The 26,138-nt window shown below is 39.5% G+C and overlaps 4 protein-coding genes across 6 annotated transcripts; 3 read left to right on the top strand and 1 right to left on the bottom strand.

Annotated features, from left to right (window-relative positions):
• The first annotated feature begins 330 nt into the window (after positions 1–330).
• Positions 331–4,108, top strand: LOC147541645 (uncharacterized). Of its 2 annotated transcripts, none has more exons than XM_086637700.1 (4): positions 331–650; positions 2,581–3,096; positions 3,409–3,550; positions 3,754–4,108. In XM_086637700.1, exons 1-3 carry the CDS (start codon positions 429–431, stop codon positions 3,499–3,501), a joined length of 831 nt encoding a protein of 276 aa, XP_086493826.1. In that variant the 5' UTR covers positions 331–428; the 3' UTR covers positions 3,502–3,550; positions 3,754–4,108. The 2 variants fall into 2 exon arrangements, with proteins under 2 accessions (XP_086493826.1, XP_086493827.1); XM_086637701.1 differs by having other exon boundaries at positions 395–650; positions 2,568–3,096.
• Positions 4,109–4,657: 549 nt separating this feature from the next.
• On the top strand, positions 4,658–14,307 carry LOC147541644 (protein DETOXIFICATION 20-like). 2 transcript variants are annotated; one of them, XR_015239788.1, is made up of 9 exons: positions 4,658–5,082; positions 6,018–6,559; positions 11,710–11,796; positions 11,941–11,997; positions 12,080–12,318; positions 12,755–12,873; positions 13,032–13,118; positions 13,218–13,363; positions 14,065–14,307. XR_015239788.1 is itself a non-coding variant. In XM_086673598.1 (8 exons), the coding sequence occupies exons 1-8, from the start codon at positions 4,864–4,866 to the stop codon at positions 13,296–13,298; spliced, it is 1,431 nt and encodes a 476-aa protein (XP_086529724.1). In that variant the 5' UTR covers positions 4,658–4,863; the 3' UTR covers positions 13,299–13,449. The 2 variants fall into 2 exon arrangements, 1 of the variants encoding a protein (XP_086529724.1); XM_086673598.1 differs by lacking the exon at positions 14,065–14,307 and having other exon boundaries at positions 13,218–13,449.
• Positions 13,831–16,516, bottom strand: LOC147541643 (histone-lysine N-methyltransferase, H3 lysine-9 specific SUVH1-like). Its single transcript, XM_086673596.1, has 2 exons — positions 16,404–16,516; positions 13,831–16,283 (listed from the first exon to the last, which is right to left on the bottom strand). The coding sequence occupies exon 2, from the start codon at positions 16,007–16,009 to the stop codon at positions 14,006–14,008; it is 2,004 nt and encodes a 667-aa protein (XP_086529722.1). The 5' UTR covers positions 16,010–16,283; positions 16,404–16,516; the 3' UTR covers positions 13,831–14,005.
• On the top strand, positions 14,545–25,532 carry LOC147541642 (Transducin/WD40 repeat-like superfamily protein). The gene is made up of 15 exons (XM_086673599.1): positions 14,545–16,455; positions 17,123–17,192; positions 17,295–17,512; positions 17,609–17,723; positions 17,846–17,945; positions 18,037–18,216; positions 18,483–18,541; positions 19,477–19,564; positions 19,697–19,772; positions 21,026–21,125; positions 22,266–22,317; positions 22,873–23,010; positions 23,180–23,267; positions 24,385–24,452; positions 25,331–25,532. Exons 2-14 carry the CDS (start codon positions 17,135–17,137, stop codon positions 24,445–24,447), a joined length of 1,335 nt encoding a protein of 444 aa, XP_086529725.1. The 5' UTR covers positions 14,545–16,455; positions 17,123–17,134; the 3' UTR covers positions 24,448–24,452; positions 25,331–25,532.
• Positions 25,533–26,138: the final 606 nt, after the last annotated feature.

Below are 26,138 nucleotides of genomic sequence, written 5' to 3'. Positions count from 1 at the left end.
ATCATCAGGTGGGGTATACAAATTGTAGCTCTTGAGTATTGAAGGAAACATGGTCCTATGATGAGATTGTAAGTTAAGGGAACATCTAAGACGATGATTTCTAGCATGACTTGTCTTTCTAAGCCGTTTTCCCCTATCACTGCGGGGAGAAGAATCAAGCCTTCAACTTTGACGTGGTTATATTCGAATCCAAACAGAGGCGAAGCATACGGCTTTAGAAACTACTTTCGAAAGGATTCAAACTCATGACTTTACGGACTTAAGATGGGAATGGAAAATCTCAGGCAAAAAAAATTTATTTGATAATGTTGGGGTCCAAATGAGCAAGTTGGTAAAAAGTTGGGTGTTGTTTGCGTCCTTAAAAAGCAATTTTCCTCCTAAATGCTTTCCAATCATTCGTCATCCTCTCTCTCTCTCTGTATTCTCTCATGGCTTCACTTCTAAGAAGTCCAGCCTATCATAGGCCTCCTCAATCAGAGCTGAGAATTAAGTCCTTCGAAACCCTAAGACCTCTAGAGTGCTTCAAACAGAGACGGATAAACCAGTTCTATACTTGCATTTTCGATGTCCTTAAAACTAAAAATTCAAACTTTCTACCATTTGCCTCATCTAAAGAGACTAATTATCACCCTGAAGAAACCCAATCTCAGGTATTCACTTTTTTAATCTTTTTGACAATCGTTTATTATAGTCCAACATTTTCTCTAATAAGCAATCAATTATTTGATGTTTGTTTCTTTAATCTTCTCTCACAATTCAGTATCAGTGTGCTAGTTGGGTATTTTTCTTTTTTGGTGTTTCTCCATTCTATTAATTTTAGTTAGGGTTTCAAAATTTGTACTCCATCCTTAGCTAATGTGTAGTTATAAATAAGAATGAATTTGGGTTTTAATGATGTTCTATGCAAGGAATGAAATTTTAATTTCTGCGGAAATTTTGGTAGGCATGGAAATGGAAATATACGAGTCATTTAGGCCGAAATTTTTCGAAATTTAATTACTTGATCGAACATTGTTAAGAGAAAGTAATTTAATTTCGGTTTGGCATGGAGATGGAAATACATCGATCATTTCGTCCGAAACATTTCGAAGTTTAATTACTTGATCAGGCATTGTTAAGAGAAGTAATTAAATCTTGGTTTCGGTGCAAGGTTTGGTAGGCATGGAAATAGAAATATATCGGTCATTTCAGCTGAAATATTTCGAAGTTTAATTACTTGATCAGGCATTGTTAAGAGAAGTAATTAAATTTCGGTTTCGGTGGAAAGTTCGGTAGGCATGGAAAATATTTCGGTCATTTCGGCCAAAATATTTTCGAAATTTGATTCTTTGGTTCTAGATGCTTCATTTCATGAAAAAAATGGTTTGCTATCCACAATGTTAAAATCCTTACTTGAAGTACAATTCATCATTTTACACTATGTCTTGTCCATAGGAGATGCCATATATTAGGAAATATAGCACATCTTATGAGTGCAATCTCAATTTTATGTCTTGCATTTGACTCTTCAATTTCTTTTGAATAGCATCTCTGCTGTAGACCCATAGGTTAGACACTATTAGGTCAAATAGTTGAGGTAGGGGATCACTTAGTCCGTCCATATCGAGTCATTTCCTGTTAAAGATCCGGGTTTTGCTTCTTTCTTGAAGGGGAAACAAGGATTTACAGTGTTCAAAGCAAAGAAATAGCCGCCTTTGGTGATTGTTGTTCTTGTAGGCCAATCCCATGCTTATCCTCTATATAGAATCCACTTAGCCGCAAGAAATTGAATCCCTTTTTTGCCGAGTCATTTCATTCTTTCTCTTGAGCAAGGATGTCTTTCCGTTGAGAGAGTACCTTGTTTCTAAACAATCATACGGATTATTTGTTTTCCACTACCTTTTCTTTACATTTTGAGATTTTAGTTCCTCAACAGTGCAAACATAATTTTAAAGCTTTAAGTTTTTTTTCATTATTGGTGTTAAACTCAAAACCTGGATAAGTACATAGTTATATCTACCCAGAATCCAAATATCATATAAGGCACGAAATTCTGTCAAAAGGTCCCCTATTTTGGTTCTTCATTCTTCAACTCCCTAGTCCCTACTAGTCACTCTCAATCCTGAAATTTGATCTTTGAGAATAGACTGCTTCACGTTTCTAAGCACCCAAGTCTGAAGAGGTGTTTTCTTTGTTCTATGAAACAGACAATTGAGAAAATTCGGTTGAGAACTCAGTAATCCAACAAATCTTTAACAAATTGCGATCCATTAGGATATCATTCTGAGTGTCTGATCATACTAGACTTACTTATAATGCAAAACTAATGGATACTTCATTTCTCTGTTCGTCTTCATGATTGATGCCCAGTCAGATCTTGGGCAGCACCTTAGGTTCTTCCACTATTTTCATAGTTCTGATTGACGAGTTTCCGTACTATTCTCTTTTTTTTTTTTTTTTAAAATAGTTACTCTCCTTTTTTCTACCTCTGGATTTACCGTTTCGAAATGTATTTGTATAAAATATTAATAATAACACTTCCCCCCTTAACCAAATTATCTTTTCCTTTCTTTGTTGAATGCTGATAGATTAGTTAAACAGGAAAATTCAGATGTTGATGTACCCATTGTCAATTCAAGTAACGATCAGATTGTTGAATCTGTCGAGAAAACAGCTTCAGCCATTATGGAATCACTGGAATTATATAAAGAAGCTTTAGCAAGTAATAACGAGCCCAAGATTGCTGAAATGGAGATCTTTTTTCGATCGCTTGAAGAAGATAAAAGTTATTTGGCTACCAAACTGGCAAGTTTGTCAAAAGAATTGTCATTGCAAAGGGATCACAGATTTAGGATTCGAGCTGATTTGAATAATTTTCGGAGTAGGACGGAGAGAGATCGGCTCTCATTAGTGACTGATGTGCGTAGGGAAGTGGTACTGAGCTTGTTGCCCGTGTTGGATAACTTTGAGAGAGCCAAATCTGAAATCAATGTGAAAACCAAGGGTGAGACGAAGATTAACAACAGCTACCAGAGCATATTCAAACAATTTGTTGAGATTTTGGGTTCATTAAGTGTTGTTACACTGGATACGGCTGGGAATCCCTTTGATCCTATCGTAAGAGTTTATGCTTTCTGAACTCCTGATTATTTGCTCCTCGATGTCATCCACCCATTGTCATAGCCATCATGATTATGCTCTTGGGCGCATACATAAGCCCAGACACCATTTTTAGATACTTTTTTACATTACCACAAGATATTCATATAAGATCAAACCTCCTAGCAAAGAAAACACGGCGGTTAGATCTTCATAATGATGTTCTCATTTTGGTCAGCATACATCAGTATAGTTGTAGATACACTTTGAACTATTTCACAATTATAATTACAGAATGATCTTTGCCTATCTGCTCATGACTTTATGCAGGCACAATACCGAGTTGGTTCCAAACTCAATCCAGTACTTGAACAACTTATTCAAGTACTGAAAAGAGTTCGTTCTGGTTTTATGAAGACGTGAATACCATTTTAGCTCAAGCCAGGTCTTCTTGATGCAATCGTCTCAATTGGTAAGTTTACTATGATAACATACACATAGATACAAGCATAACTCTACAATTTGTTCAATATTTCTTACTGTAAGTGATACAGGAAAATGATTTTGCATCTCCCGTGTTTTAAAGAGTTCTCTTAGAAAAAGTCTTCGGATATTTGCCTTAAACTTATAGGAAATGTTATTTTTCCTCTTATAAGTTACGTTTTGGTTTTGTAGTTCCTAGATGAGAGTCGTCGGAAGAGTCGGCATTTAATGTTCAAAAGGGGTTCAAACTAGGAGACAAGCATTTTTGGCCATGAATGGTGAAAGTCTCAGCGAACTACAGAGTTAGAAGCCTGAAATAAGAAGCTGAGCAGTCATCAGGATTCAGGAGTATACTTATGCTGAAAATAAAACTAGTCAAGAAAGAACTGCAGATACTCAATCTGCTTAATATTGACTGTATCTGGTGTGCCAATTCCTAGATTCAGTTTTCTATATGCAGCTATTATTTACTAAAGTTTGTCCAAGTAATTTTTGTATACATTTGTATAAGCAAACAGTGGAAAATAAATTTTCTTCTGAAAATCAATTTTCCTTGCATGATTTTTTTTTCTGAAATTGTCAGCGTGCCTCGAACCTTTGACCTCTAGGGTGGAATACTAAACCTCTTACCACTCCAACCAAGGGTTGTTGGCTCCTTGCATGATTTTCACGCGTACTTCAGTTCTTCTCATGAAGTAAAATGTTCGACCTTACAAGAAAATGTTAGGATTCCTAGTCAATTTTCGTGCCTACCAAAGGAGGCCTTAGTTCTCAATACCTATAAATAACTAAAAACTCGCATACCGACCCACCATCATCATCACCACTACTGCCACAACGTTATCGAAAGTGAACTTCACAATACTGCACCACCCCATTGTTCTTCTTTGGGTATCATTATTTGACCTCTACTAGTCAGTAGTCACTAGACAAAACCCTGTGAGAAAGGACAAGGATGCTCATCCATTGACTGTCTACAATTTGAGGTCCACAAATTGAGAAAATAAAATACAGAATTGCACAGGAAAACGAATCAGATCGTGAGCTCATGTAACAGAGAATTATTATAAATATTTTCATAATTAAAGGTTTACAAGCACATCTCTGTCCATTAGCTAATAAGCTAAAACAAGCCTTTGTATATGTAGCCAAAAAGAAAAAAACAGCATGCAACAATCCCTTATATTTTATATCATTTCTAAGTTCATATTTAATGTTTATATCATTCATCGTCGTCTTCTTCTCCTATTTAAGATGATATATTTCTGTTTTCTATGAAAGCGAGAAAGATAATAGAAAAGTATGGAAAGAGAGGATGATAACTTGGTAAACGGTATGTCTTCTTGGGTGGAAGAATCCTTCAAGTTATGGAAGATTGCATTTCCAACTATGATAACCAGAGTAACCTCATATGGAGTTCTAGTTGTTACTCAATCATTCATGGGTCACATTGGTGAAACTGAAGTCGCTTCGTACTCCATTATGCAAATTTTTCTTCTCCGATTCGCTAATGGGATCCTTGTAAGTCAATCTTTTTTTACTATCTATTTTCATAAAGGCAGATGTTCTTGTCCACCATTTACTATTTCTGCCCATACAAATTGTAGTCGGCATCCACAAAAATGTTAATTTAGACGCTCTCTCAAGCGATGTGGAACCTATTTGGCTCCTCTATAAGAACCATGAGTAGTTCCACCCCGGAATTGAAACATCTTTTTGTAGGTCAATGATCATACGTAAATGGTGTAAAGGGAGTGTATACTCTTAGTTTGTTTAATATCATTAAACTTGCCAACTTGATCTGCAAAAACCTGTTAGTTTTTAAAATCTGACCCCTCTCAGGAGCCGTTGATACTTTTTGCTTGAACAATAAAATCATTTTTTTAATGCATAGTAAGATAAATAAGATCCAATTCCATGTTACCTGTAATTTGCTGGTCTGATTTTCCTAATCAAAGTTGATTTTATAGATTATTAAAATGGTTTCATACGCGGAAAATCAGATTGGAATCGAAAGATTTATGAATTTTTCATTGATTGTATATGATACATTATAATGAGACTAATTGAAGGGTCAAATCTATTTTGACCTCCATTTTATGACGAACTAGCAAACTTTGCCCCCTCATGTCTGTCCAACTTGCGAATTTAGCCCCCAATTGACAAATTGTGACCGAGTTCAAAATTTATGCACCATATTTGTTGAATAGCAAATTTGACTTAAACGAACAAATTTGTTATTAAAATGTCAAATTTATATACTATCTTAATGAGTTCAGTTTTAGCTTTTAATTAGCATCTCGGAATCATGAAACAATAAACGAGATGATCGATTGAAAATAATTCTTTTACTATAACTAAAATGTGTCCCTACAAAACAAATTTCTTGGTCCACCATTCGTGCAGGGTAAGTTGTTGAATTTACATGTTATGTTAAGCCTGTCCTTGTACTGCAGTTGGGAATGGCGAGTGCTCTTGAGACGTTTTGCGGTCAAGCATTTGGAGCAAAGCAATACGAAAAGATGGGCATCTATTTGCAAAGGTCATGGGTCATTCTGCTTGTTACTGCAACGCTCTTATGTCCCTTGTTCATTTTCGCATCAGACATTTTTAAGTTGCTTGGTCAAGAAGAAGAGTTGTCAATAGTTGCAGGCAGGATTTCTATATGGTGTATACCGATTCTCTATTATTTTGTTTTCGACTTCACCTTGCAAATGTACTTACAAGCTCAACGTAGAAACACAATTGTTGCATGGGTATCAACGGCGGCATTCGGTTTACATGTACTCTTGTCTTGGCTATTTGTTGTGAAATTGAATTTGGGAATACCTGGTGCAATGGGAGCTATGCTTATCTCAACATGGTCAACTGTGATTGTGTTATTTGTTTATGTTTGTGGAGGTTGGTGCCCTGATACATGGGTAGGGCTTTCTACAAGCGCATTCTCTGAACTTCTTCCTGTTGTTAAGCTCTCGGTTTCGTCTGGTGTCATGCTTTGGTATGTTTTACTTCTCATTTCTCTTGTAGTTTTTCTAGTCAATCCACAAGCCCTGGATAAGTGGGCTCATCCACCCTTTTCTAGGGGTGGGATTTCCACCGGACTGCTCGCTACCCACTAGGGGTGCCCTGTGTCACGACCATATTCTTGGAGTATGCATATGGTGTGACGTAGTGCTAGGATGGCACGCATGAGCACATAGGCCAGAGGGCCGAGCACGGGGTCGTATAGGGCCAGAAGCTTCTTAGGCCATGCACGGGGGCGTCCGGGGCATTCAAGACTTTGACAGGGGTATAAAGGGTCATTTGGACAAGAGTATGCCTGGTTAAAAGGATTGATGTTTCCTTGTGGAAATAGGAAAAACAAGAAGTTTGCACCTTAGGAGGGGGTGGTCTCCCTTCCTCATATGCATCCTGCATATGTCAAGACCTCGTGGATGGGGCGCTCGTCCATCCTAGCCTTTGGGCACGAAAGTGAGCTTCCTCATGGCGCAACCCATGGGGCCGGCCTAGCATATGTGAGAGAAGCATATTGCACGGGTTCCCTTGTCATAGGAGATGGCTTGGGACAGTACCTGGAGATAGGTTACTGCGGGTTCCTTTGGAAGGTGTGTTGCATGTTCTCATGCCATGGCGAGGCGTGCGTCGTGCTAGCATATTCCATAAGGAAGATTGAGCTATTCAAGGGGCCAAACCTTGATGTGCTATGTTGGGCATAAGGTAGCTTATTAGAGATGGATGCTCCTATGCCCAATGTCCGGATGGTAGCCGAGATGTAAGATGCCGGATGCTTGAGACTAGATGGCAAGATCCGCATATGCGGCTTGGTGTGCTCCGCACATATGTTGGTATCCTTTATAGTGGGCGAGAGTCTATGACTCAAGGAAGCGTTATACGGGACGGCTCGAGCTATGCTCGTAGGTTGGGACACGTTGGTGTCATGCCGCATTATTGGTTGGGAACCAAGGTGACTTGATAGTCGAGATGCTCCGAATATGTTCGGGAAGGCTGGCTATGCGTTAGGAGGGAATGCATAGCGCCGCACGGCACGTTAGGATTTGATATTCCGCACTATCGACCCGTGTCTATGAGGATAATATGCCGGGTCGACCTAACGGGACAATTAAGGCCGTGACAATTGGTATCAGAGCTTGAAGAGCAAGCTAATGGATGGTGTTCTGATCCCAGTGATAGTTGGATTCAGAGCTTAGAAGCTTACGAGATATGTTCCAAGAGCCTATGTGGTGGCAAATGGATATATGTTGGGAGCTTGTAAGGGAAAGCAAGATGATATATACCTCAGAGCATGTGGTATGCGAGGGGGTGTACTTCCAGAGCCTGAATGGCAGGTTCAAGGGATGATTCTCTGATTCAGTTATAGATGGTATCTATGCTCCAAGAGTGGGACGAAGAGCTTGGTGATTCTTGCACTGTGGCATGTGGTATGTTGTAGTGTGTATGAAGAGCTACGTCGAGAGCATGGTTTCCACGAGAAAGCTTTCAGAGTGAGATGCATTCGAGATGGTATGGTCTCTGAAGCTAGTGTGCGGAATGGGACCTTTGTCAAGGGATGCATGGTGCATAAGGCGACGAGAGTTCCGATGGAAGGAATAGGCCGTATGCACGGAAGCTACGGTGGTAGCTATCTTTGGGTCCTATGTTCCTTTGAGCAAGAAGGACATATGCCGAGTTGAGATGGAACCGGATTGGCACAAAGGGTCATATGCAATCTCAAGGGATAAGGGTTTGGTGTGACTTGGTACGCAAGGAGGTACCATATATGTTTGAGTCCTTTAGAGGTCAGGACAAGCGCAGAAATGGGATGAACCGAGAATGGCACAGTGAGTCGTGTGCGAGCTTGGTGCAATGCTCAGTACGATTTGGTGCGCATTGGGTACATCGTATGTTGGAGTCCTTGAGAGGAAGGACATGTGCTAGAATGGGGCCAGGATAGGCATTGGTTGTCGTATGCAAGCTTTGGTGCAAAGTTCGGTAGGGCAGCTATGTTTGGCACGATATATGCAGTGTCCTTGGAGTGGACAGCATGCTTGGTATAAAGGGTACCAAGATGGCAAGTAGAGTCAGGCTGAGAGCTTGTGGTAAGCTAGTCTGAGTAAGCTTGTTGGATTGGCATCCAAGTGTGGAGCTATGTTGATCCAAGTAATACTTGAGTGTTGGAGCAGGGTATGGCGACAAGGTGTCGAAGGATACTCTCTGATGCTTAAGCCGAAGGTAGCATCGAGTGACTTGTGATGTTGTGAGTTCAAGCTACTTACAGAAGACGGAGGTCGAAAGTAAGATAGATGGACAGTGGACAGCATGGGGCAAGTTGGTGCTAGATCAAGTTGTGCTTATGTGGTATGGTGCACGATAGAGTTCGGCACGGTATGGTGTGAGCACAGTTGAGTTCGAAGAGAGTGGACTTCACTTGAGAGTGAACATGGATGTGCTAACACGGTGGTGTTTAGTATGTCGCATGAGTGCTATAGGCCAAGACCAACATCGAAGCTTATGGACATATTGGTGTGAAGTCTAGATGCCAGATTCACGAGACCAAGATAGTACAGATGGTAGTTGGAACCGAGTTCAAGCCGTCGGGTAATATGAGGGTCGTTGTATCTGAAGTGGATCGACCCATGTTCGAGTTATGCATTGGAGGTAAGTTGGAACGTAGTTCAAGCCTACAGTGTGCAGCGAGTATGTGGTGATCGAGACCGAGTCAGCTCACGTTTGGGATTTCAGGATGGTGTGTCGTGGTGACAGTAAGCATCGTCCAAGTCTGGGGATAGTTGGGACTAAGTTCATATCGTCAGATACATATGGAGACGTTGAGTTGTCAGAGGAGTAAGAAGCCGTATGGTGCTGCATAAGATGTTGGAACTTATGTGGTGGTACGTTCGGATGTGTTCGTTAGGGGACACGAGCCTACAAAGATGCTCGGGTTAAGGAGCATCGCCAATAATTCAATGGCAAGTGTGTGTCTTGATGTAGTCGGAGGACATTCCCAAGAGTATGCCATGAGTGGATGGTTGGTACCATGTAGTAGCTCACGAGGAGAAGCTACCTTACTCGCTATAGTGGACATCGGAGGCAACACGATATATTTCCCGAGGAAGGGACGGCACGGATGATGCCAGGCGCACGAGGCGCAGCACAGAGGTGCAAGCACAGCGGTGCAAAAGAGGCAAGGGTCGTCGAGAGAAGGGGCGACATTGCATGAGTTCAAGTGGTATACACTCAAGGGTACAAGTAGTGGATGCTTAGGTACTAGAGTGCACTTGATGAGATATGCCAGAGGGCTAAACGAGGGTCTCAATGGACAAGCTACCAAGGAGTCAGAACGTGGAGTACAGAGGTACGAGGGTCTGATCCAGTGGGGAGGTGTCATTGGAGACGAGTTGCTTCGCGATGGCAACATTGCGAGCACATGGCAAGACGCAGGGGCGTCGAGATGCTAACTCGAGGTGAAGACAAGGGATGTCGAGGTACCGGGGTGGCGAGTTGTGTCGCAGTTTACTGCGATACGCATGGCAAGATGGGTCACGAAAGCAGAGGCGAAGGGTGACCATCGAGATGCCAACTCGAGGTGAAGCCGAGAGGGTGAGGTACCTGAGTTCGAGGAGCGGCGGAGGCTGCGAGGGAGAGGCGAACCAGTGGGGGAGCCGACATTTGAAGCCAGAGGGCCAAATGAGGATGGATGAATGGTGGAGAGGACCATTATCCTAACGCATCAGAGGATGCAATGCAGAAGATTGAGTTAATCCTGCGGGATACCTACGCGACGAGACTGCGTAGCGGAGAGTCTACCCGACGAGACTGGGTAGTTTGCACAGAGGTGCTATGCCGAGGAGACGAAGGTGCAGTGGTAGCATCGGAGTTAAGGCAGAGGATTGAAGGTGTACTCCGAAGTTTGTCGATGAGGGCATTCGACAGAACTAGTGGGGGAGCCTGTCACGACCATATTCTTGGAGTATGCATATGGTGTGACGTAGTGCTAGGATGGCACGCATGAGCACATAGGCCAGAGGGCCGAGCACGGGGTCGTATAGGGCCAGAAGCTTCTTAGGCCATGCACGGGGGCGTCCGGGGCATTCAAGACTTTGACAGGGGTATAAAGGGTCATTTGGACAAGAGTATGCCTGGTTAAAAGGATTGATGTTTCCTTGTGGAAATAGGCAAAACAAGAAGTTTGCACCTTAGGAGGGGGTGGTCTCCCTTCCTCATATGCATCCTGCATATGTCAAGACCTCGTGGATGGGGCGCTCGTCCATCCTAGCCTTTGGGCACGAAAGTGAGCTTCCTCATGGCGCAACCCATGGGGCCGGCCTAGCATATGTGAGAGAAGCATATTGCACGGGTTCCCTTGTCATAGGAGATGGCTTGGGACAGTACCTGGAGATAGGTTACTGCGGGTTCCTTTGGAAGGTGTGTTGCATGTTCTCATGCCATGGCGAGGCGTGCGTCGTGCTAGCATATTCCATAAGGAGGATTGAGCTATTCAAGGGGCCAAACCTTGATGTGCTATGTTGGGCATAAGGTAGCTTATTAGAGATGGATGCTCCTATGCCCAATGTCCGGATGGTAGCCGAGATGTAAGATGCCGGATGCTTGAGACTAGATGGCAAGATCCGCATATGCGGCTTGGTGTGCTCCGCACATATGTTGGTATCCTTTATAGTGGGCGAGAGTCTATGACTCAAGGAAGCGTTATACGGGACGGCTCGAGCTATGCTCGTAGGTTGGGACACGTTGGTGTCATGCCGCATTATTGGTTGGGAACCAAGGTGACTTGATAGTCGAGATGCTCCGAATATGTTCGGGAAGGCTGGCTATGCGTTAGGAGGGAATGCATAGCGCCGCACGGCACGTTAGGATTTGATATTCCGCACTATCGACCCGTGTCTATGAGGATAATATGCCGGGTCGACCTAACGGGACAATAAGGCCGTGACACCTGGTCCGAAATCCCGTGGTGGCCCATGCCTGAGACGGGCATATCCCGCCCGACCCGACGAAATATAGTGGGCGGGCTCAGGTGAAAATGCTTACCCGTGCCCCCTCCCACACTCGAGCCTGCCTGGGTGTTTAGTTGGTTACTAAGAAGTAAGATTTTCACAACGTACTCGTTATGCTTTTGGTATATTTGTGCAGTGTAGAGCTGTGGTATAACGCGATTCTAGTTTTATGTGCCGGATACTTGAGAAATGCTGAAGTCTCAATTGTTGCCTTCTCTATCTGGTATGATTTCTGCTGTTCTATCCTATCTAGTTTTATGTCTTCACTATTTCAGGTTGTTTTTTTTTTTAATCAATAACTTGAAATCTGAATCTGATACGATTTGTATAACCTATACTCATAAAAACCTTGATGTGGAGATTGCAGCCTTAATATACTAAGTTGGCAATTTATGATATTCCTCGGTTTCTCAACGGCAGCAATGTATGTATGTTTACAAGACCTACGACTATTTCGTTCACATTTTCTTTTCAATTTGGAAGTGTAAAATGATATGTTATGATAGTGTACGGGTCTCAAATGAACTCGGGGCAGGAAACGTTAAAGCGGTCAAATTCTCCATTAATGTCATCATGACTACTTCACTATTACTGGGAGTGGTTTCTTGGATTCTAACATTGGTTTTTGGCAAATCAATATCATACTTATTTTCGAAAAGCACTGACGTTGCAAAAGAAGTCTCAAAGCTATCGATTCTCCTAGCTTTCTCTGTCTTGCTCAACAGTATTCAACCAATACTTTCAGGTAAGTCTTGCTACGTTTAACATTTGTAGCATAGACACCGACACAAGTATTAGTATCTGATAGTCCTACGAGGTCTCGGATGTGAGTATCCAACAAGGATATATGACAGTGCCTGCATCTATTTTTTTTTTTTTTTAACTTTTGGCACAGCCACGGTTACATTATACACAAAATACACTAGCCTCAATTGGTATCACGACGATCATATGCAAGTATACCCGAGTTGTACATACAAAGTCTCACATTATACCCAGTGAAGCTATTCTACGACAAGTATTTGAATGTCCAATAAGAGTACCCATATCTAATATTGTTACTCGTATTGTACATACCAATTGAGAACTTGAATTCCACCAAAATCAGTATCTTCGGTAGCTAATACAAATGAGGATTTCTAAGTTCTCCATTTCAAAGTTACTCTGTTTTCGGTTGGCAGGTGTAGCTATCGGTGCAGGTTGGCAAACAATGGTGGCTTATGTAAACATTTCTTGCTACTATTTTATTGGGATTCCAGTAGGACTTCTACTTGCATATGTTGGTCATTTCCAAACACAAGTAAGGGACATATCTTCAAATTTTCTTTTACTTTTCTTTGTCCATCTCATAGCTAAAACTGAAGAACATAGTTCGAAACTCTTGAAACATTCTTCAGGTCCCCCCTCGCCCCTCTCACGTATATTCTTACTTAAACTAAACTGTTTGGAATGTTATAGGGTATATGGATTGGAATGATATGTGGAGTGACATTGCAAACTCTCGTTCTTGTTTACCTTACCTATAGAACTGATTGGAATTCTCAGGTAATGAGAAAATATTGATGCATTAATCTTGATACAATTGTTTGTTACTACTCTGTTTTTCTACACTTAGGTGAATTGCAATGTTTTTTTGGTTCTCAGGTTGAAAAAGCAGCTGCACGTTTGAACACCGTTTTGTCAGGCAGTGGAGATCAAGTAGAAGACAACACGCATCATGCTTAGCGGAGAGTTCCGTTGTGTACACGGAAACCGGAGTTATGAAATTCTTGTTGTTTTGGTGAAAATGGGTTCGTTTTGGAAATTTTAAAATCAGACACTACTTGAAATGATATAAGATTATAAATATAGAATCAAAGAACTAATCTTAATTTGACTTGATTGAGTGATTTCTTTCCGTAACACAACTATACTCCAGTACTAGTGCAGAGCGAAAAGATTCAGATTCGTTTGTTAAAGCATATTTTTTAAATGATACATTAAGAATAAGACTCTTAATTTGGAACATCTAAAAAATAAGAAACAATCGACTCTTAATTTAATTCGACTCTTAATTTAATTTGGGACAGAGGGAATATGATTTTTTAAGGCACTAGTTCTAAAATGTTGTTTAGATGAGCGGAACCAACTCTTGCTTTTCCGTTCTTGTAGCGCCATTCTAAAAATACATAGTAAAGTGTACTTGAAGAACATTGAAGAAACTAAAGGCCTTCACTTCAAAATCGATATTAACATATAATCGAAAACATCAAAGTTCTGAGGAAATTATATATATTCTACCAAGAAACTGTTGCAACTACAAATTTAAAGATACATTAACAAAAAGTCAAAAACTAAGCATACATTAAAAGAAAGAAAGCTATTGCTTTACCAAAACAACAAAAAGTTAAAAAATGGGTGGGAAACGATGGATACTGCTGGATTGCATATGACTACCCAAAGAAGCTTCTGCATTTGGCTGATCCACATAAACATTGCTTTCTTCTGCCAGATACACCATAATCGTATGTCAACTCTGTCATGGGAGGAATGTGTCTAATTGCATAAAACATGATATGTGGACACGAGTCTTCATTTTGTTCATTATAAACAATCTGCCAGAAGATATTCGGTGAGCAACTATGATTCATGAAACGAGCCACATTTCCCATATTCTTAGCATTTACAGTTATGGATACGGGTTGTTTGTAGGCCTCATTCAAGTGCATGGGCCTATCCTCACCTGCCAATTCAGGTATATAATTCCATTCTGATGAGTAGTCCCCAGTGTGAGTTGTGTTGAAAATATACTCATTGCCTATATCTATTCTTCCCCCCTCGTCCTTATATATGACTTCTCCTGCATATTCACATATAAATGCACCTGCACGTATGGGATCCCAAGAACGGAGACCCCAACCTTTATCTTTAGTCTTAAATACTTCCAGATGAACTTTAGGCCCATTTTGAGATACTTGGTTTTTACAATTAGGATAGCATGAACATGAAGGGCCACATTCATGTATCAGAGGTTTTTGGATCACAAGAAGCCCATTGGAGTACGGTGCATCACCTCCATTTTTCTGAATACAAGAGCAGCTGGTGTTCGAAACACACGACTTCTTACAACTGCAGCCTATAGAAACTCCTGCAGAGTTAATCGGTTTTGAGTAGTTGAGGCCGGGGTAGTAAACGAAATAAGCAGGATCTCTCTCGCCGTCTATATCATTTACAAGAGGCACAGGCAATTTTTCCTTTCCTGAAGTTAAATCTGGTAGTATAAGCCCATGTCGAAAATTTACATTTTCTCTCCATTGCTGAGTTGCTTTCCAGATAGTAAATGCTTCAGGTTGACCTGGTATTCTTATGAATTTATACTTGAATACGCTGCTACCTGCTTTGCTTTTCTCGACCCACGATTCCTGGATTACATATAAACCATCGTACACATATACTTTTCCACTCGGATTTCCAATATCCTTGATGCCTCGAATAACTCTAACCTCATTGGCATGATGCAAGCTTCTCTCCAATGCTAGATTACCCCTTTCAAGCTTTTGGTCAGCTGCTTCTTTTCCGTTGCTACCGGTGTTGCAGATGTTACCACCTTGCCCACTGTAAATCAAAACATCTCCATTATCCACATCATCCTCATATCCACCTGATGAAACAACGCTCACAGCCCTAGGTTCTTCACCTTGATCACATTTTACAACCATGTAGTCAATTCCAGCCATACTTTGACTATGCAATCCCACCAAGCACAGTTCAATCCTGTAAAAGAAAATATCTCCAACCTCAACACCAGGTACACTTCCAATCCTCTTTCTCATATTCGTCCTAAACGCGCTGCTCATCATTATTGTCCCAGCTTTTAGATCAGATCGCTTACCACCTCCTAAACCTGCTTCTTCGAGTTGGGAAAATCTTCTTCTAAGTGCATTATATTTCATGAGAACGCTCGCAACTGAAACACTATCTCCATCTTGTGAATTTACCTTTTCTTCTACACTCATCTTCACTTTCTTGGTTTTATTTCTACTCTTTTGTTTCTTCCCATTACTACTAGCCTCTCCATCTATACCATTTCCTTCTGATACAGATACGCTAGAATTGCTCTTATTCACATTTCTCAAAGGACTTATTGAGTTTCTCTTCGATACAAAATTACGACCATCCTCGGGCTGTGACGGAGTTTGGGTTGGATTCTTATTTTGATCAAAATCCACTGCTTGGGTACCCGAGGTTTGCTGGTTTTGAGGTTGTGAAAAGTTGAAAAAGGGTGGGTAAAACTGAGTAGATCCGCCATTACTAGGAAAAGGTGGTGGTGAAGGGTAAGAAGCTTGAGATCCAAATGGTGGAAATGATGAAATTGGAGGCACACAACGCAAAGGTTTTATATCTAAAACCCTAGATTTATCAATAGGTTCAGAACCCATACCAAAACTATGTTCCATCTTTATCCAGTCAAAGTAGCAACAAACAACAACCCAAATATGTTTAGAGAGAGAAAAACAAGATTTACTTCTCCAAATCCAACAACCCCCAATTAATAGAACTAGAAAATCACTCAAAAGATAAAAAGATCACACCTTTTTCTCTAAAACCACCAGAATTACAGCATGCAGTAAAGAAAACAGGACGATATATATAGGTCGAAACTGAAAATGAGTAATTTTTTACTCTCTTCTTTTCCTAACAGTCTTCCTTTTCTCTTTCTACTCTTTTGAACTATAAAAACAACAAGAGAAAACTCGATTGAAACTAAAAATGGCAGGAATTGTGCAAAACAAACCCTAGAACTGGAGTTTGAAGCAGTAATAGCAGATCAGAAGTTAGCTAAGAACTTACTTTTAGTGGATCGATCGAAGGAACAAGGAGAATCTAGCATACAACTGAAGGGGTAAGATTTTCCATTTCCGCACTTCTTGTCGGATGGCTCGTACTTTGTCTGATTTTCTTACAGATTGAGTTTGAAATAATAGGGAGTAAAAGTAAGGGTTATTTCCCAAATGACCACCAAGCTTAAGACTAGCTTCCTGAATAGCCCCCTAATTTATCGAAAATACCCAAATGACTCTATTTTTGCCGTTAGCGTCCATTGACCGTTAAAGTCACATTTTCAATTCAAAAGTTGTCCTTCTTTTAATTCTCTCTCTCTCTCTCTAAAGATTCTCTCTCTCTAAAAACTCCCTCGCACCATCTCTCTTTCTAAAAATTCTCTCTCATCATCTCTTTCTCTCTCTAAAAACTCTCTCTCGTCATCTCCTTCTCTTGGAAAATGCTTTAAAAGATCAACATGAAAATGCTGGAAGCTGAAAATCTGACTTTAACGGTCACTGAACGGTGACGACAAAGAGAAGTCATCTGGATATTTTCGATAACGGTGCTGCTAAAAGCACCCACTTGAAATGCTATAAGCGGACGAGGCTATTAGCAGATGTCTGATTGGGGTTGAGCTAAAACCCTAAATTTTAAATTAGGGAGTAAGAAAGGTGTAAACTAACTCTTATATTCTTCCTGCCGATTTCCTCACTCCACAGTCCAATTTCATTTCTTTCAAATTTCAGATTTGAAAAAAAATGCCTTCGTTTCCTTCTCCTGGAACAGTCACAATATGCGAGATAAATCGAAATTTGAGTAAGAACAGAACAGAACAAACCCTTTTTAGTTTAATCTTTTGATAGCTAATTGTTTCTAGGGTTTTCTAATTCCTTATTGATTGCATTTTTTTGTATACAGTTACAGCTGAAAACCTTTCTGAAGATGGAGCTAAAGATACTTATGGTAAAATTCTTGGAGTTGTTTTTAATCCTGTTCCTTTCCAAAACGGTAGTAGTATTTTGTCGAATTCCGAAGAGGAGAATGTAGAGAGAGAAATTGTTCTTCCTCGAGCTACAGGAGGGTTATTGGGTCAACTTAATAATTCCTTCAAGAACCGGTTCTTTCCATCTAGTAATGTGAGTACATTAATCTCTCTCTCTATATGACATTTGGAACTTAATTTCTCATATCAGACTCCAGACTGAAAGCTTTTGTAAATGATATACTTTTAGGTGAATTTGCTATCAGAAGTTGATCTTCAAGGATTAAGCTGGCACCAACACAAGCATCTATTAGCATTTATTTCTGGACCTAATCAAGTTATGATCCGCGATTATGAAGATACTGGTAACTAGGTTACCCATATTCTTGAGGCTATGTTTAGTTCAAGAAATTTTATTTATTTAAATTGTCAGCGTGCCTCGAACCGTTATTATTGGGATTGTCAAGAATTACTTGTTTTTGCGCAGATAGTAAGGATCCATTTGTTTTGGCCAATGATTCCCAAAAAGACGTTAAAGTTCTTGACTGGAGGCCAAATGGGGGGAAGGGACTAGCTGTAGCATGCAAGCAAGTATCATGACAATGCTATGTTTCCAGCGTTCTTTTTGTTTTTATAATGTTGTGTTCAAATGGAGTTATTATATGTCTCTTTTTTCAGGGGTGGAATTTGTATTTGGTCTGCTTCGTATCCAGGCAGTGCAGCATCTGTGAGATCTGGGGTTGCTTCTTTTGTTGGCACACTTTCCAAAGGTTCAGGAGTTCGATGGACGATGGTTGATTTTCTTCGCAGCCCAAATTGTGAACAAATTAGTGCTCTATCTTGGAGTCCTGATGGAAGATATCCAAATGAACTTGCATTTTTTGTGTCTTTATTTTCATAATAGTTTGCTATCTATCATACCAATTTCTGATTAATTACTTATATCACGTGCTTTCTTCATTGTTATAGGTCCGCATATGCATGTTATTAGTCTATCAGAAATATGTTTAGAGTATTATGGTGGTACTGTACTACTGTTTATATTTTCTTACTCGGATAGATACAACACATGCATCTTTTATTATGAAATGCCCAATCTGAGATATCCTTGACTGTTATCTAACATTTTTAGCATCTGCCTCACACGAGAGCTCGTCATTCACGATATGGGATGTTGCTCAAGGTACTAAAGATCCTTTTTCTTTGTGATTTAAATTAGGAACTTGTATCCTTTTTGCGTCATTTACAAATTGATGTTGGGTTTGATGTTTCTAATTCATCTCAGTTTTGTTATTTATTTTCGCATGAACCATTGTTTGACTTTGTCCTAAGAGGAATTATCTCTAGGTTTGGAAATTCTGGCCATCGTAATTTCACCCCAATTAGTTGACAACACGAAAAAAAAAAGAATATCTACAGCAAAACGGTTAGTTTTTCTCCAAATAATTCAGGAACTTACTGCATGTGCTATGCAATTAGTTTAGGGATCGTGCCCCTATTGAGGGGCTCAGGCCTCTCTACCCCAACTTGTCTTGTGTCCGAGTCATGAGCCAGGCGAGTTACACCCAACAACCATATATGCAATGCAGTTGGCTCTGCTCTAATCCCTGACATGGCTAGGGTTGGCTTCTAAGGTAGTTGCATTACGGTCAACGACAAGAAGAGGAGCATTTCTCGGGGGAATTTACCCAACTAGGCAAATTATTCGGTTTCTTGTAACACGAGGGCTCCTTGGGAACTGGTTTGGGTCTCCAAATTTTGAGCCAGGTTGCGACTCCACATGATCCTGACTACTATGCATGTACATAGTAGTTACAACTTATAAATATGTTTCTCCTCTCAATTCTCTGTTTGGAGTTGTGCATCGCGTGTTTTCGAGTGATCGCCGCATCAAAAGTAAAGCAGAATCCTTGACCTTCATGTGATGTTTAATAAAAACAATAAAAGTTCTTTCATTTTCCTGAATAGAAATTTTACTTTTAGTTTTGCCGTTTGGCTTACTTTTGACTTGGAACAGATCTGTTGGAATTAAAATCCATAATTGCACTGCTTGTGGATGATTGATTGTCAATCTGATCATAGCGATGATGCTAAAATTTAACAATTCATGATTGTCAGGATTGGGAACACCTATTCGACGGGGCTTAGGGGGCATATCAATGTTAAAGTGGTCACCAATGGGAGATTACTTTTTCACAGCGAAATTGTATGGTCATTCACCGATTGTAAATTTGCTATTATTGGTTTCTTCTTCTATTCACCAATTGATGTGGCAAAGTCGATCATTTCATTTTGATATATTAACATGCATATGCCCATTGATCATGTTCTTTTGCAGTGATGGGACATTTTATCTTTGGGAGACAAACACATGGACATCAGAACCTTGGTCTTCCTCTGGCGGATATGTCACGGTAACTAAAATGATGGTTTTTCATGTTCACTTTGTGGTTGAATACATGCTTAAGCTGTTTACGATAGTACGACAGTGGTTTAAAGGGGCTTGACTGTTATGAAATCCTTTCTGGGTTACACTTTGAATGCTTAAGCGAGCATCTTGCTCGCCTGAGAACCTCGCATTACTCTATCTTTGTGTAAATAGTAATATATATGCTGTTGGTATCTCTTTCTCACCAAAAGAAAAGATGTAAGTTGCCTGTTGATTGGTTGATTGCTTGTATATTGCCAAAATGATAACGTCGATTAATTGATTAATTTTTTGTGTTGGCTGTTGAGTTACTCGAGTACAATCAGCATAGAGGCATAACAAATGTAAATGTCATTCGCGCTTAACCAATGTAAATGTTATTGTTTTATTGAATACATTTTAATTTTCAAGCACATACTAAGGAGTTGATTGTTTGCTGTTTCATCTTTCATGATCTATATAACTACCTAAGAGCGCTTAGGCGAGCAGAGATGTTTATCACCACTCCTTGCGGTTTAGACAATACAGTGCTCCTTAACTACACCTATATCGGCCCAATTATCTATTTTGATTCTCTAACCTTGTTTGAAAACCTTAAGAAATGTCTGCACTTGAAGTGGGTTCGTGGAATTAGATCACTGAACATGGTGATTAATGATAATGCATTTTATAGTTCTCTCTTTAACCTGTTCAAACAAATGTAAAAAAAATTGATGTACCAAACTTTTTTATATAATCGTTGTTAAAATTGATTAAACTTTTTATGTAAAGAACATCACTGTACAATATATCTTTTTATGGTCTTTTTTTAGTTTATTTAGTTTATATGGTTCAACTGCGCAAGCTCCTCTAATTTTAACAAAGGATCTTCTAAGTTTCTGAGAATTTGGAAATTCAAGTTTGTTGCGTTGATTTATTATCATGAGTTCGTGTAAATGGACCAGCGACTGATCAGTATTGTCGCTAGGCTCATTTAGGAAGTTCCATGTGTCACTAGGACTATCCAGCCTAGTCGCCACTCACAGTTGCTGCCATGCATTTTAGATATCCATGAAGCGAAATGTTATTTTCACTACATCTATACTCTCTCTGCATCCGTTTATACCTATGTGTTGGAGGTCTTCTCAGCCTCTAGTGTGCCAGTATTCGATATTCAAATGTTCTAGTAGTATATATCCCTGATTTGGAAGACATGTTTTGTGTACTACTTTTCTCATCACTTATGCCACGTTTCACCAGGGAGCAACATGGGATCCTGATGGTCGTATGATATTACTTGCGTTTTCGGAATCTTTGGAATTGGGCTCTATTCACTTTGCATCGAGGCCTCCATCGCTTGGTATGACTTTTTCTTTTTTTGCAAAACTGTTAGTGATTTGATTTAATTGAACACATTACAGTGAAATTAAAGTTGCCCAAGAATACAAGGACCAAACAGTTAAATCTTCTATTGCTCTCAAGCTGTCCAGATCTGGAATGGTCTGAGTTGGGTTCATCTATACATATTAAAAACATGCATAAAACGATTAATAAACCGATATCCAATCTGGTTGTTAATGAAGTCAACTGACATGAAGAAGTTTGTGAATCCGTACAAGAACTAATCTGTCACTGGGAGTAGACCTATGGACACCATTTAAAAAAATCATGGAGTAATATACATGTACATATGTATTATGTAAAGTTTACCGTAGACATTGGGCTTGACCTGACTTGTGGAGTAACTCAAGAATTGGCTCAGGCTTCTGCCTCGTGGTACTTGAGCTGATTCTTGGCAACTCCACTAGTCAGGCATTCAATGATTTAATTGGCTGGGTTTCGCAGAGTTAGCCAGGTTATTCGTGTTTGAATTCGGGGGAGAGGACAAGAGATATGAGAGAGATAAGGAGGAGAGAGATTGAGTAAGATGCCAGCCATCGGCACAACCTTGAAGTATCTTGACTTGGCTCAGGCCGGATTCAGGAATCAGGCCATAGCCTAGCCTATTTGTGTTTCTTTTTTCCATCAAAACTGAGGGACTCGCACTTCCACTGAACACGAATATTTTATTTATTTAATAAGTAACGAGAGAATATGGTTTTTTTAAAAGTCACTATGTCGAAAATCTTGTCCAAATAACCGGAAATAACTCGTAATGTAATGTTTCAGAAGGCTAGTGGAGATATTCACGTGGCTATTTTGTGTCACAACTCACAAGTTTAGTCAAGGTTCTATCCCTTCTCAGGTTCGTAGAGCTGTATAATTGGATCATTCGAAAACCAAAGTTGTATTAAGGTTGTATGGACTTAAAATAATTTTGTGTCAGTGAGGCTATCAGTTCTTGCACCATTGTGCTGATAATAATAATTTTAGACCTGTGATGATCATTATGTGGAGCTAGTTTCTTCTGTAGTGGGTAGAATTTCAGTGCTTTGCACTTCTATTTCAGATTCCTTTAAGAGACACAGCTTAACGTCGCAATTGATAATGTTTTCTGCAGATGCACACTTGTTGCCTGTTGATTTGCCAGAAGTAGTGTCCTTAACTGGCAGGTGAAGATAATGCCATTCTCTTACACTTTTGTTATTTTTGACTTACGTCAATGACTAAAGCCAGAATCGTTACAAATTTATAGTTTTATTTGAACGAGTGATATGACATGTCAAAATTATGCTTGCTTGTTGATTTAATTTTGGTCCAATGTAAGTGTACTTATTTATAGTTGTTAACATGTTAATTGTTATTTATAATTTCTTTGTTATGTCTTCTGACTACCAAGTGAGGTATTAGAGAACTCTCGGCTATTATTGTGGTCTTCACTCTTGATTGAAACCAAACTAGGGCACAATTGTACAAATAGTAAGCTAAATATGGTTGTGGTACAACTCACGTTGAAATCAACAAATAAAATGTCGACCAAAATTTGTCGGGAATTCACATTACTGAAACCACAAGGTAACTTCCCAGACACACAAAATTGTTGGTTAATTCCAGTTACGTAAGCATATAGGAATTTGTTCTAATGTGCTTATTAAAAGATAGTGGTGATATGCTTATTAGAAGGTGGGCATATGCTTATTCTTCTCCCTTTGTGTTGCTCTTTGCAGCCGTGGTATTGAAAAGATAGCATGGGATGCTTCTGGAGAACGATTTGCGTTATCATATAAAGGTGGAAATGAAGAATATAATGGTCTTATTGCTGTTTATGATGTCAGAAGGAGTCCTCTCATTTCTGCATCTTTAATGTTAGTTTCTCTTTTTTTTCCCACTTCATCAGCCTCTCTTTCTTCTTCCTTTCTTTATTATTATTTGTAGTTTGATGAGGTTTTCCTTAGTTGTTTGGTATATTAATTCCTTGCTTACTTTGTTATTTTGTACTTTTTTTATTGTTTGCTTCCTACCAAACATATCCAGTGGGTTTATAAGAGGTCCCGGAGAGAGTCCAAAACCGCTAGCATTTTCATTTCATGACAAGTTCAAACAAGGGCCACTGCTTTCTGTGGTAAGATATGACTAACTCGTAGATTACTTCTTGGGTTACAAGATCTCTATATTCCACATTCTGCAATACATAGGAATTTCATTCAGTGGTGTTATATTTCTGGTATTTCATTCCTATATTTTCTCATATCTGGGAAAAGATCCATCATGATTAAACTACATATATACATGTCAAAGATGCTACTGTTAACTGTGAATTGCTGAGAGCCCTTCCATTACTTCTAAGATAATTTCTGCAATTTAAAATAATACTTATTTGCTCTAGCAATGGGCCTTATATATATATATATATACTTGTATAGGGTGATGGTGTTTTTCCTTGTAAACAAATTATAATTTACGTACTTGAAATGTGTAAGTTTTCTTGTCATGGAATGACTGCTTTGAAAGGCCTCAAGCCTTTGCAGCTATTGATATTGTCCCCAGCCCGCTTTTCACACCGACACCCAAGTCCAACAGTACGAGGTTTTGTTCCTTGTGAAGGCTCCACAAGCGCGTAGAAGGCCTCTGACACTTACTAAGCTTGAGCATGACATTTAACACAGACTATGTGGATGCTCTCTGAAACAATGTGGGACTGTTGCTACTTCCCGCCCTTGGAGACGAGTCGAGCCGTCCTTGGCAGTTACCGAGATTGTCTCCGTTTTTGAACCCAAGATCAAGCCCAGCAGGTGCAGGGTTTTGCTCCGGTAGAAGGCTCCGCAAGCCATACCCAAAAGGCCTCGAAACTTGGCAAGCTCCGTACCCATGCGTTGTGGGACTGTTACAACAGCTGAGCTGCCTATGTGATCTTGCATGGTAAGTAGTGGGCATGACTGTTATAAGTGGTACAAGCATTCAAAAACTATGCCATTGTCACTTGGTATTCTCTAGCAAGAAAAGAAGAGACTAGCGCTGCTGTTGACAAGACCTAACTTTCGGATCCTTGTATTATCTGCGATCATGGTGAAGAAACTGAAAATTCTGTGTTACATTTGTGATTTTCTCTGACTTGACTGAGATTTTCCTGCTTGGATTGTGTATATCTGTTTCGTCAAGTGGTTTTTCTGCACCACATAGATAATTAGTTGAATGTAAAAATGACGTGTTTACTGAAATACTCATGACCACTAATGCAGTGCTGGAGCAGTGGTTGGTGCTGTACATACCCCCTTATATTTCGATCACATCTACTTCCTTAGTCAAGGTATCCCTCTCCCTCTCTCTTGAACTGTTTGAACCAAGGAATGAAATTTCGGTTTCGGTGGAAATTTCGGTCGGTCCAAAAGTGGAAACGTTTCGTAGAAACGTTTCGGTCAATGTGGAAATCTTACAAATTTACAAAAATGATAAAAATATGATGCAATTATGTATAACAAGATTATTAAACCATAATGAAGCACAAAAATGACGTTTAACATTATCTATTAGTTTGAGGGAATATTAACAATTACATAGTTACTTCCGGGGGTAAATTGAATAACTTTTTGGCTATAACACCAAAAAGATTAACAATTTGATAATAGTTAATAGTTAACAAATTATGTTAGTTTAAGAAGGTATCGTCAATTACTCAATTACACTGTTATATCAGGGGTGTTACTAAAATAAAATCAATTTAGGCAGTTAAGTCGTGGCGTAAAGCATTCAAATAGACTTAAAAAGCATTAAAAACATAATATGAAAATCAAGAGAGATCTAAGAGAAATGAAGATGAAAAAGACGAAGGAAGGGATATGTTTCTAGTATTAGTTTCTCCGGGTTTTTTGCTAGACTTTTACTATGTCGGTCAAAATTTCCATCATGTCGGTGGAAATTTCGATATTTCCAACCATTTCGGTGGAAGTTTCGATCATGTCGGTGGAAACTATGCAAGACATAGTTGTAAGTGTTACTTCGTGCACCTAATCTGATTTTAGGAAACGTTTCGCGAAATTTCGGTGAAATTTCGGGAAGTTTCATTCCTTGGTTTGAACATAATATAATTATAGCCGCACCCTTTTAAATTATGGCATGAATTTTTTAGTAGAAGACTTCCATTTCCTAATTGAGGATATAATTTTGACTTGTACATCACTTTTGCAGGTTCTATAAATGAAGTTCTGGAGCTGTTCGCTGCTTGATTATTGCGATCATATAAGGTTAACAGATATTGTAGGGTATTATGCGGTATAATTTTCTTCATTTTTGTGTTATATCCTTTTCTTTTATTTCAGTGGGGGAAGAGGACAAAGTGTATTCTGTTTTATAAACAAAGACAGCATAATGCTTTTGAATGATTCACTCATCTGATCTACTGTCAATGGACTCGAGGGACCTCCGAGGTGATCCTCAATTAGGGCTCCTTTCAGCTTTCCTTTTTTTATTTTTGTGATGCTCCGAAGAGGCTTAAAGTCTTTGGACGCAGTTTCAAGGAAAATGTGACCTAATTTCCCGATAACTCAAGTGAAAAGTTCACGAAACTAGTGTTTAATGAAAAAGAATGTACTAGGACACCTAGCTAGAAGTCCAATAGGCAATGGTTCTCTTTAAATATTTGTAATTTACTAGCCAAAAATATCTTCAAAATGATAAGATTTCATATATTACAAGGCTGAAGCGTGTGAGAAAAAGATCTTTTGAGTATAAAGGTTTTGGCTGGAAGGAACTGATATTTTTCTCCCCATTGCCACCACTTTCCTCTTTGTGCATTGGTGGACAGTTTGTGATGATCCTTTGAGTAAAAACATAAAGGGTTATTCCCCAATTGGCCCCCAAAAGTGTGGCTGGATTCCCACGTGGCCCCCTAAAGTAGGAGAAATCCCCAGATGGCCTCCTTTTGTATTTTCCGACGCATTGATTAAAAAGTCAGATTTTAACTTTCCGAAGTTACCCCTTTGTCTTTTTCTTCTCT

This window comes from Eschscholzia californica, unplaced genomic scaffold, assembly GCF_041429995.1.
Source record: "Eschscholzia californica isolate CP2 unplaced genomic scaffold, dmEscCali1.0.p SCAF_4, whole genome shotgun sequence".
In the NCBI taxonomy this organism is placed as follows: domain Eukaryota; kingdom Viridiplantae; phylum Streptophyta; class Magnoliopsida; order Ranunculales; family Papaveraceae; genus Eschscholzia; species Eschscholzia californica.
Note: the sequence above shows the minus strand (reverse complement) of the source record. Positions and strands in the feature narration are given on the sequence as shown.

Bases quoted from the DNA above. Each gene is read 5' to 3' on its own strand.
- LOC147541642 (XM_086673599.1), top strand. From the start codon at position 17,135: ATGCCTTCGTTTCCTTCTCCTGGAACAGTCACAATATGCGAGATAAAT. The intron at 17,724-17,845 runs GTAACTAGGTTA...GTTTTTGCGCAG, and splicing joins CCGCGATTATGAAGATACTG to ATAGTAAGGATCCATTTGTT. The intron at 17,946-18,036 runs GCAAGTATCATG...CTCTTTTTTCAG, and splicing joins GGACTAGCTGTAGCATGCAA to GGGTGGAATTTGTATTTGGT.
- LOC147541645 (XM_086637700.1), top strand. From the start codon at position 429: ATGGCTTCACTTCTAAGAAGTCCAGCCTATCATAGGCCTCCTCAATCA. The intron at 651-2,580 runs GTATTCACTTTT...TTAGTTAAACAG, and splicing joins CTGAAGAAACCCAATCTCAG to GAAAATTCAGATGTTGATGT. The intron at 3,097-3,408 runs GTAAGAGTTTAT...GACTTTATGCAG, and splicing joins GGAATCCCTTTGATCCTATC to GCACAATACCGAGTTGGTTC.
- LOC147541644 (XM_086673598.1), top strand. From the start codon at position 4,864: ATGGAAAGAGAGGATGATAACTTGGTAAACGGTATGTCTTCTTGGGTG. The intron at 11,797-11,940 runs GTATGATTTCTG...TGGAGATTGCAG, and splicing joins ATTGTTGCCTTCTCTATCTG to CCTTAATATACTAAGTTGGC. The intron at 12,319-12,754 runs GTAAGTCTTGCT...TTCGGTTGGCAG, and splicing joins TATTCAACCAATACTTTCAG to GTGTAGCTATCGGTGCAGGT.
- LOC147541643 (XM_086673596.1), bottom strand. From the start codon at position 16,009: ATGGAACATAGTTTTGGTATGGGTTCTGAACCTATTGATAAATCTAGG.